Source organism: Typopeltis vanoorti, chromosome 18 (genome assembly GCF_054136105.1).
Source record: "Typopeltis vanoorti isolate ZY-2024b chromosome 18, IOZ_Tvanoo_1.0, whole genome shotgun sequence".
Taxonomy (NCBI): Eukaryota; Metazoa; Arthropoda; class Arachnida; order Uropygi; family Thelyphonidae; genus Typopeltis; species Typopeltis vanoorti.
The window spans coordinates 79,422,715-79,435,128 of NC_143566.1; the positions used below are offsets into that span (position 1 = coordinate 79,422,715).

The following is a 12,414-nucleotide window of genomic DNA, read 5'->3' on the forward strand; positions in this document are numbered from 1 at the left end:
CCCAAACTAGCAAAACAATATCTGTCATATCTCTTCTTGAATTCATTTACAGACGAAGAGCTCACAACTAAGTCAGGCAATGAATTCCACTCATTCACCACCCTCCAGGCAAAAAAACCTCGTTCTCACACCCTTGTTGACCACACTCTTCTTTAATTTCCAGAGATGACCTCTTGTTCTTCCATCACTATCACACAGCTGAAACATTTCCCCTGCATCAATCCTATAAAAACCTTTTAGTAATTTGAATGTTTCTATCATATCCCCTCTTCTTCGCCTATCAACCAATCTCTGCAATCCACAAGCTCTCAATCTATCAATGTAGGGAGCATTTTTTATATCACTCACCAACTTGGTCACTCTTCTCTGAACCCTCTCCACAGCCTCCTCATCTCCAAGGAATCCAGGTGACCAGACCTGAGCACAATAATCCAAATGTGGAAGTATCAATGCTTTATAAAGGGGAATAATAACCTCTTTATCTCTGGATGTCAGTGTGTTCCTCAACAACCAAGTAATCCTATGTGCAATCTTGGACACCTTAGCAATGTGTCCTCTGAACTTCATCTCCCTATCTACCAATACCCCTAAGTCCCTAGCCTCATCAATCTCTTGGAGTACCTTTCCATCGATGTATTACACAGCTGGTAATCTTTTAATCCCAAAATGCATGAATTTACACTTTTCCACATTGAACTGACATCCATTTTCTTTTGCCCATTTTACCAGCTTATTTAAATCCTCCTGCAAACTTTCAACATCAGCTTGATTTTTTATTGCACTACACAACTTTGCATCATCAGCAAACAACTGAATATCTCCCTTTAAGCCGTTTCCTATATCATTTATATACAAATTAAACAACATTGGCCCAAGCACAGAGCCCTGAGGCACACCACTGGTCACCTGCCTCATTCTGGACTCGGCTCCTCCATACACCACCTTATGGTATCTCTCCCTGAGCCATTCTCCTATCCATATCACCAATTTAATATCCATTCCCATCTGCTCCAATTTGCGTAACAGTGTTCTATGGGGTATCCTGTCAAAAGCCTTAGCAAAATCCAGAAGTACCACTGTGTAGCCAGTTCCTTTGTCCAACTCAGATGTTATTCTATTATGAATAGTTAAAAGATTGCTAAGGCAGGATCTACCTTTAACAAAATCATGTTGGCCTCTATAGAGTATCATATCCTGATCCACCCATTCTTGAATTTTGTCTTTAACCAACTTTTCCAATACTTTTACCACTACTCCTGAGATGGTGATTGGTCTGTAATTCAATACCGCAGTTTTAGAGCCACCCTTATGCAAAGGAACCACTTTGCCTAACTTCCACTCCCTAGGGACCACACCAGAGTTCAAACTTAAGTTAAATATCCAGGTGAGAGGGGTTGACAATTCATTTGCACATTCACGCAACACCCGAGCTGATATTCCATCAAAGCCTACCGCAGTGTTTGCATTTAAGTTTTGCAATATATTTAATACCTCTGATTCTTTAGCTTCAATTCTCACATTAGGTATTGCTATAGGTATAGAGATATCCTCACTTGGGTGATAGACTTTTGAAAAGTGATCACTCAGTAACTCGACTATTACATCTGATTTTGTCACCTCAATGCCATCAGCACCCACTAAGGTTATCCTTCCGAAGTCATTCTTCCTCTTACTTGCCACATAGCGGAAGAACTCTTTGGGATTACCCTTGATCTCTTTGGCTAAGGTCTTCTCATAATCTGATTTAGCTTTTCTTACTATGCTGGTAACCTTCCTAGCTTGAGCCTTGTACTGCTCATGGGTGTCCTGATCGCCTTTCTCCTTGTAAATTCTCCATAACATTTTCTTTTTTTGCAGATCAAGCTTGATACTACTGCTCATCCATCTAATGCCTGCCTTGTTTGACCTCCTAACCATGGGGACACAATCTGATATTGCTTTCCTCAGATACCTGCTGATTTTATCCCAAGCACTGCTAACATCTTTCCCTTGCAATATGTTCTGCCATGGGATGGCTGCAAGCTCACTCCGAAGCTTGTTATAATTGCCTAACCTGTAGTTCCATACATACCCCTTCTTAATAGAAAAATCCACAGATTTTGCAACCTCCCAAGTCAATACCACATGATCGCTTCCACCAACTGGAGGTAACGAGGACACCTTACTTATGCATATAACCTCCTGAACCAATAACCAGGTCCAACACTCTCACACCACGTGTCCCTTCAGTTACGTGCTGTTTCAAGTAATTATCTCGTAGAAGATGTATGAATTCCATTTCCTTTTTGCTACGTAATATTTCCTCCTTCCAATTGATATCACCATAATAATCACTAAGCCTTCACTCATTGCACTAAGTTGCTGATGCATGAATTCAATATCTCCCCCTGTACTCCCTGGCCTATAGCAGCATCCAACTGTATATTTGGTTGCGTTGGTCACTATTTCGCACCAGACCGCCTCAAATGAACTCTCATTCACATGTCTATAATCTTGATATACTACTTTCTTTGGCTGCAACACATCAGCTATCATCAACAGTACTCCTCCTCCTGTTCTATCTTCTCTATCCTCCCTGAAAATACTGTACCCATCACATTCAATTCCAGTGACCACATCTTCTGCTGACAGCCAAGTTTCACTAATGCCTACAACTTTTGGTGAGATTTCACTGACTAATGCCAAAAATTCTTCTCTCTTATTTCGAATGCTTCTAGCATTGGTATACAAAAATTGCAGATTCCCTCTAGATCTTGTACCGGCTTTAGAACTGATATATAAGTCACTAACTACCGTAGTCCTATGCCGATTTTTATCCCCTCTCTTTTGCAATTTATTCAGCCTATAAGGATCAATAAATACACAGTCAGTGCTAAAGTTTCTCTCTCTTACACTCAACCTTTTCAATATTAGTTTCCCTGCCCAATAACTTCAACCTGTTCAGAAAACAATAACTTCTTCAATCGCTTATGTCCTTCCATGTTAAGATGCAGTCCATCTTTAGCATACAACTGCCTTTTTCCTTCAAACACACTCCAAACATCAACAAACTCCAGACCTCTTTTTCTGCACATTCTTGCAATCATATCATTCATTATCATTGCTCGTCTACTTAACTCGTAATTGTCAAAACGAGGCAGCACACACACTATTCTCCCATTGACACTTTTCCTCTTCACAATATCTAATAATGTTCTTAAATCTTTTCCTACCCGATTTATACTACCTCTCAGGTCATTCGTACCCACCATAACTATCATCTTGTCTGCTTCATGCCCTCTCTTTATTGCTAAAGCCACTCTTTCTATTGTCCCATCAGCCAAGCACTCCTCATGCATACCACTCTCCATACCCTTAATCATAGAATCACCATATATTTTACCACTCTTAACTTCATTCAAGTCCACACTCATGGACTCATTCGCTACACTATTCAGCATGACTCTCCCAGCTTCATTACTCAACTCTCTATTACTTACCCCCCCACTCTCACTACATCTCATTTCTTCTAGGCCACTTGTGGTTTTATTATGTTGACTCCCAATCACTCCCATACTATTTATTACTGAATCATTCACCAAAGACTCACCCATATGTAATCCTGTTCTAGTTACTTCAGCTAAAGTAATCTCTATAGTCCTAATTTCTCTGTTTAACACATTAAACTCAGCTTTAACTTCCAGTATCTCCTTACCGATCACTTCCACTTCCTCATGAAGAAGATGAAGGTCATTTTTCATTTTCATAAACTCCCGCCGAAGTTCTTCCGCTACGGTCCCGATGTCAGCTTCCATTCCTAAACGCTCCAGCCTATCCCGACACTTCTCACATACGTCAACATTTTTGTTCTTCTCATTTTGCCAGACCGACCACAGATCCTTCACATTTTTCGGTGCATACATGTAGCAGTTTCCGCAACGCATCCATTGCGAAAAATCTAACGCTGAGCCAGCCTTTCGTGTAGTAGTAGAAGTCCTGCGCGCCGCTGACGTACGTTTCTTGTTGGACGCCATCTTTACACGTTGATATAGTGAAACAAACGGCAGTGAAAACACAATATATACAACACAGTTCTAAACAATAATACCACTGAAGGACACTTGTTTCTAACCGATGCACAATTGCCGCACAATTTGTGACAAAAAGCCACACTATATTTAACTTTAAAAACACGTTTTCTAGACTAGCTAAACTCGACCGCCACATTTACCAAGGACACTAGCGCCACCTGGGGTGAAAAGATTAGTAGCAGTATATCACATTAGTAGAACTAGAACTGTACTCCAGGAGATTGACGAGGCCAGGGATTTGGGAGTGTTGGTGGATAGGGAGTTGAATATATATAACAATATTCTGGAGACTATTGAAAAAGCTCAAAAATGGAGGAAAGATTATTGTAAAAGGATTCATAAATAATAAAGGTGATATGAAACACGAAGACAAAAATAGTTTAGATGTCTGGAGCAATTGCTTTGTTGGAGCAATTGATTGCTAAATGAAATAAGCAGTGACAGCAGGGTGGTAGAAAATGCTCAACATGAATGCTGTCAGTAACATATATCAGTACTTGAAGTAGAAAATGCTATCAAAAACTTGAAATGTGGAAAGGCAGCTAGAGTAGACATCTGGCCAGAAATGCTCAAATATGAGGGAATAAAAGTTTTATAATTCAGAAGACATGTTCACACAGTTAAATTCTTGGAATTCTTATTTTTTATATATATATATATATATATATATATATACATATATATATATATATATACATACATAAAACGATAAGTCGAAATTTGAAAAGCAATAAAAAGACAAAGACAATGATAATAGGCAGAATCATTGAAAATGTCAACTGCATTGTGAACAGAGAACTTGTGGAAACAAGTAAAACATTTCAGCTACTTGGCACGATTTTTAGTGAATGGTAAATTAAATAAGGAAATAGACAACAGAATCAACAAAGCTGGTATAGCAGGAAGTCAAGTGAATAAATTCATATGGAATAAGAGAGAAATTAGTCGGAAAACTAAATTAGCTGTATACAAGACAGTATTCAAGCTAATTTTAATTTATGGATTTGAGAGCAGGGTCAGAAGTAAAGCCCTTGACCAAAGACTAGAGACCACAGATATGAGAGTCCTGAGAAAGATTAGAGGCATGAACAGATGGCATCAATGGGAATATCATATTAAAAATGAGGATATTAGGAAAGAACTTGATATTGTAAGCATCCAGGAATGCATTAACAGAGCTAATCTCAGGTGGTATGGTCACTTAAACAGAATGGGCAAAGAAAGATTAGCAAAACAAGTGTTCTCTGCCAGGTTGGCAGCAAAACGACCCAGAGGAAGACCAAGATATAGGTGGACTGATATGGTACAAAGTGCCTTAGACGATAGAAATATAAGATCTGATAATGTTGGAGTCTTGACAAGTAACAGACTGATTTGGAGGAAAATTGTAGATAGGAAGTTAGTAATGATGTAAATTTTTCATGTAGTACTATCATATCCTGTACATCCCTTGAGGGTACATGGCAGGAGTTTGATGATGATGAAGTATATTACTGTGTATCCTACTCCTCTGTCCACGAAAGCAGTCACCTTATTGTAATAAGTAAGTCAATTACTATAACATGACCTCCCTTTAGCAAATCTATGCTGTCCATCAAAGATAATACCACTGTTGTCAACTCAATTCTGAATCCCAGTTCTCACAAGCTTCTCCAACAACTTAACCACAACACCTGACACACATATAGGCCTCTAGTTGATACCTGAGTTCTATCACCTCGTTTATGAAGTGCCGCAATCTTGCCCTCCTTAGGAACTTGATCCAGTATAAGACTTTTATTAGCAAAATATGTCAAGACCGGCATCGACTGCCTGGCACATTCCTTCAGAATACGTGGTGATATATTATCAGGTCCCACAGCCTTATTAACATCTAGTTTGCTCAACTCCCCATACACCTCTTGCTCACTTACAGTAAGTCTCTCTTCCACATCATCAACTGCTCTCAATCTCTCCACGAAGTCACATTCATAAGATTGAAAGACCTTTATGAATTGCTCATTAATTATCTCCACCACACCTTCTGCAACTGCTGTCTTTATACCATTTTCTCCAATCAATGCCATCCTTCCATAATCATTCTTTCTTTTGCTGGCTACATATCGAAAGAACTCCTTAGGATTCTTTTTGGCTTCATTAGCTAACTGTTGTTCATACCTCACTTTAGCTACCCTCACCAACCAAGTCACCTGCCTTGCCTGGTCTTTGTAGACCTCATGAAATTGGTTACTTCCACTTCTCTTATGCTGCCTCCACAATGCCCTTTTTCTCTGTATTGTATGCTTAATCTCTTTATTCATCCATCTCACACCTACCTTATTTAACCTTCTCACCCGTGCTATACATTTAGATATTGCATCCACTAAATATTTTTTGAAAAGCCCCCAAGCTGCATTGAGCTCTTTTCCAGCTAACTCCTCAATCCATGCTACACCTGCAAGCTGTCTCCTGAGCTCTTCATAATCACCCCTTGTAGTTCCACATATACCCTTTTCTCACAGAGGTCCTCACACTGCTGGCAACCACCCATGTAATCACTTCATGATTACATGGTCAAGCTCACCAGTCAGTGGGTGATTGTACACCTCATTTATAATTACATCCTCTGATGAGATGACCAAATACAAGACCCTTAATCCTCGTGTGCCCTCTGCTACATACTATCTGAGGTAGTTATCCCTCAAAAACTCAAGAAATTAATTTTCTTTACTTCCAGTTGCTATCTGATCATTCCAGTCTATATTGCCAAAATTAAAATTGCCAATAATGATCACTCTTTTCTTATTTGCTTGGCTAATTTGATTATATATTTCATTATCACTACCATCCACATTATCTGGTCTATAACAACATCCAATCAAGTATTCTAAACGTCAGGAAAAAATGTCTGGAATTTGATGATATATATATTATTATTATTATTATTATTCAGGCCTCCATGGAGTCAAAAGACTCGTCACAGGAGGTCAATGATATATATATATATATATATATATATATATATATATGATGTATATATCATCATGATATATATATATATCATCATGATAAATAAATATATATATATATATATATATATATATATATGCGTTCAGGAACACTGACTCGGTTGTTTTGATACATTTTTATAAAGAGATTTAATGACTAAAACCGAGAATAATTGTAAAGCTTTAATGATATATATTGCATCTACTAGATAGTTCTTGAAAATCCTCCAAGCTGCATTGATATATATATATATATATATATACACACACACACGCGCATATATGCACACACACACACACACGCATATATGCACACACACACACACGCATATATGCACACACACACACGCGCATATATGCACACACACACACACACGCATATATGCACACACACACACACACGCATATATGCACACACACACACACACACACACACACACGCATATACACACACACACACACACGCATATACACACACACACACACACGCATATACACACACACACACACACACGCATATACACACACACACACACACACACACATATACACACACACACAATATATATTATTAACAATACTGATTATGTTATTTAATTTTAATTGTGGAAGTCATTCAATTGGTTCTCTTGATCTCTAATAGTGCATTCCTATTAACTCAATTGTGACCGAGACATAAGCTAGTAAGCATTTGGTATGTGCCTCATATCTAATGATTCATGTTTTTAAATACAATTACTGATCTTCACTTTTCTCCCTAATGATGTCTATATTACATTTGATAAATGTACTTTTATCTAATGTAACATATTTTAGGTTTTTAACCATTTCTTTGTTTTCTACATGTGTTACCCATATAAAGGTCTTGAAATATGTCTGGCACACATTCCTTTAAAATGCTTGAATATTATACAAAATAAGGAATTCAAAAATCAGAGAAAATTTAAAATACAGCCAATAAATGATTGGATCCCAAAACAGAAAGAATGTAGGATAACAGACAGACAAAGAAAGTATAGAAGTTGACAAGCTGAAAGAGAAAAAGAGGAAAACCCAAGCAGAAGATAATGGGATAGTCTCAAAAAGCAATGATGCAAGCAATTATATTCACAGTGAAAGAAGATAATTATCAGAGGATGCATGTATTGTGATCTTTGAATTCTGCAATGACCTTTGATGAAAGACCACACAAGTACTATTTTATTTAAAGAATAAGAGAAATGGGATGAGTACAACAGTAGCTTAGATAGGGGAAATGGTATCTCAAAAAAAAAGGGAGGTGATAACTGGGTTGATTAGAGTACTGTACTTGGATCACAGTTATTTAATGCTATTTTATACAGCTCAAGAAAATATATGGTTAAAATTAGCAATTTAAATCTGAGTTGTTTCATTAGTATTATGGCTCAGCAAATTACTTTGAGATTACTACTGTGCAACAGAAATCTCAAAGTAATTTGCTAGCAAATTTACTACAAGTCTTGAAATTACTGTTAGAATTGTATACTGCAAAGGCATTGTGTATTCTTTCATGGCAATATTTTAATACATATTAAAATAACAGAAACATTGAAGGATAAACGTTTGGAATATTTTAAGTGCAGCAGTCAAATCGCACCCATTAATGCTTTTCTCCTCTTCTATCAGAAGAGGAGGAAAGTATTAATAGGCTAATTATTATTACAGAGCATTTTACAATATGTATATTCTTTAATTCCCTTACCTTAATAACAGATGTTCCACTCGGAGCACCCTCTTCTACTTGAGGTGCATATGTTGCACACTCTTCAAACACGGGTTTATTATCATTGACATCAGTGATGAATACTACCACCAATGCTGTACTAGTGTGAGCTGTGATCATTCCATTCTTGCAGCATGCTCCATCATCACGAGCAGTAACATTCAGTTCATATTTATCTTTGTCAAGCTGAATAGGACCATTAATTAAACGTATTACACCTTAAAAAGAAAACATTTGATGGTAAACAGATAAATTATCTAAGTATTGCAATTTGCAAGCAAATTTATTCTTTGCATAAGTAAACAATTTCCCAACTATCATATATATTATACAATAACATGCACATTTATGAATATGTTCATATTCCAAAGCATATCTAAGAACTGATATCAAGAACTTTTGTTTTCAACAACCCAGACAGAAAGCAAAACATGAAACAATCAATTTATAAAACTACTGTAAAGACAATAAATTTGGTAGGCTTATTATACACTAAATCTTGACCTCTTAATTCACATAAAACTACAGAAATACAAATGGACATAATCCAAATTAAATGATTCCCTTTGTCTGTAGACTGATCCAACAAATAGCATCAAAGCTGCAGTTTGGGAGCCTATGATTAGAGCATTAAACATTTTAAATCCTACTGGTGAATTCCATAAAGTAGCGCAATTTTGCTGAATAAGAATTCATTGCTATTTAAGTTATAAGCAAACAAAACAGAACTTCTGACCCTTTGTTTCTCTGATTTTTTTCATGAAAAAGATCAGCTTCCCAAAAGAAGAGATTTTCTTCTATCTGCATAAGAAATAATGAGTTCTGTTGAGTAAAAACACTCATGTTCTCAGCAAAAATAATAAATAATCAAATACGTCTTAAGAGCACACATGAAAATTTCAGCAAAAGTAAATCACACTTAGTTATCTGGTACAGTGTTGTTTTAAAAAAGATTCCCATGATTTCCAAGCTCTAATCTGGCAAAATGATCTACACGAGATAAGATGAAATGTTTCTTCTTTCCCCTTCTGGGGAAGAGATGGAGGAAGGAAAAAGTAAACAGTTTAGTTTCAGAATAAGAGACATGCTTCATGAAACTCAATATACTATATGGCATTATAATATGATTATGAACAGTTTTAACAACTTCAGATGCAGGAAAGAAGAAAAAAAATACACTCGCTTGCCAATAAAAATATCAACTGGCATACATATTCTACGTGTAGCTTATCTGCTTAATAGTCATATATACAATTTAAAGAGCCTCCGTAGCTCAGTCGGTATAGACTAAGCCCTTCAGTCGGAAAGACCTGGGTTCGATTCCCATCAATGACGTGAGGAACCTTTATCTGGTCTCTTTCGATTAAAGGTGAGTTAGCAAGTCTCATACGGAGTTAGAGGGTTTGTTTCACCAGGAAACTTGAGTTTTTTTAGTGAAGCAAATTAAGGTTAAGGAATTCATTCTCTTAAATTTAATTTAAATTTTTTTAAATATTTATAGTAAAACCAAGTAAAAAAAAACTTTCAGCATCAACAATAAATTCATAAATAAGGTTTAGTTTCTTTATATATAAGATAATAATATGTATATATTTTTAGTATATATTGTTATTATTATAGTTATCCTAAGATTTCGTGAAGTCAAAGACTCATCAAGGAGATCTCTTTGTCATAAAGCTCATTATATCTTGCCTTAAACACATTCAAATACTCTGCAGACACCACACTCTCAGGCAAGGCACTCCAATCATTCACAACTCTGCATGCAATAATGTTGGAGGTTTAATGGATTTTTTACAACACTAAGAAAGGATTAAAAAGAATTTAATACTTCCTATATTTAATTTAAATTTTAATTTAAATTTGAATTTAAAAATGCCATCACCATACCCTACATCTGTGGCACATCCAAAAAAATAGCCAAGATTCTAAAAAAGTACAACCTACACACAGCATATAAACCCCACCGCAAACTTACTACCCTTATCCGTTCTACAAAAGATCAGCTCCCTCCTCTCTCTCTGCCTGGAGTTTACAAAGTACCCTGTTCCTGTAAGCTGGCATACTTTGGACAGACAGGCAGATCAGCATCCATCTGCCTAGAGGAACACAAGTCTTACATCTGTAAACACAACTATGGTCATTCAGGCTTGGCTGACCATGTCTTGGACACCACCCACAGAGTATCATGGAAGAAAACCACCATGCTCCATCACAGCAAATTCAAGAAAGAGAGAGACTATTCTTAGAAGCAGCAGCAGCTCTTAGAAATCAACCAAATCTTAATAAATACGGTTGCATTAAGCTTCCAAAAATTTGGGAAACATTCATCACCAGAGATCCTACTTTATATTCCAGGCCACCTACAACTGCCCTTAGAGGGCGCTCCATCTAGATAGGACTTTAGTGTCACCCATGTGGTTGGGCTTAGTATTGTATGATATTTGTGTTATGTTACATTAGTTATTTGTGTAATCCCCATAGATGTCCTAGTGACTAGGACGAAATATAGGAAGTATTAAATTCTTTTTAATCCTTTCTTAGTGTTGTAAAAAATCCGTTAAACCTCCAACATTATGTCTTCACAGCACTTAAGCCTCTATACATGAAATCTGCATGCAATAACTCTGCTTTTTCTCTCTTGTTCACAACCTCCTTATACAGCTTCCAGGGATTCCCCTGATCTCCTATTGGATCAATGTTGAAGAGGTAATAAAAACCTCTTCAACACTGATCCAATAATGTTGGATCAATGTTGAAGAGGTTTTTATTACCTCTCATATTCTGAACCACTAGACTTTATAAATTGTACCTTTCCTAATATTCAACATTCCAGAGATCAAAAACTACTTAGTCAATCACCTCTGGTCTCTTTCTAACAACCCTTCATCCTTCTGAAAACTAGGTGGCCAAAATCTGTGCACAGTTGTCAATATGTGGCTTAATCAAGGCCTTATACAAATACAATGGAACAAGAATCTCTTTACTTCTACAAGTCAGTGTCCTCCGTATCATCCCCAGAATTTGTTTTGTTGTCCTCACAATTTTGGAAATGTGTCCTCTAAATTTTAGATCCTTATCTACCATCACCCTAATATTCCCCATTCCCATGCTTAATTACTCAATCTATTGAAGTCTTCTTGTAAGGCCAAAACATCTGCTCTACCTCCTCATAGTTCATCGTTAGTTAACCAAGTTAGTTAATACCAACTTTGCATCATCTGCAAACAACTGAATACCCCATCCAAATCTTCCCTAATAACATTAACATTCAGGTTAAACAGCAATGGCCCTAAAACAGACTCCTGAGGCACCACTAGTGGCTTTCTTTTTCTGGGATATTGCTCCCCCATACACAACTTGTTGATACTTATCAGATAGCCAATCTCCAATTGAATGCACTAGTCTAATATCCAACCCCATCTGCTCTAGTTTGACTACCAACTCATCATGAGGTAATCTATCAAAAGCCTTTGCAAAATCTAAATATACTATTCAAATTAAGGGGATATTAAATCCCACATTGTTTTAAAACCTAAATATACTAGGTTTTAATAAAACCTAAATATACATCTCCTTTGTCCAATGAAGCCATCACATTATTGTAATAAGT

The 12,414-nt window shown here is 36.7% G+C and overlaps 1 protein-coding gene across 11 annotated transcripts in view; it reads right to left on the reverse strand.

The window, feature by feature from the left end:
• CadN (neural cadherin) overlaps window positions 1–12,414 on the reverse strand; it is a 1,238,426-nt gene that overhangs the window by 987,407 nt on the left and 238,605 nt on the right. For all 11 annotated transcript variants that reach the window (XM_090407912.1, XM_090407911.1, XM_090407917.1 and 8 more), the window contains exon 8: window positions 8,781–9,019. In XM_090407912.1, the coding sequence (XP_090264038.1) occupies window positions 8,781–9,019 (239 nt within the window). The remainder of the gene's footprint in view (window positions 1–8,780; window positions 9,020–12,414) is intronic.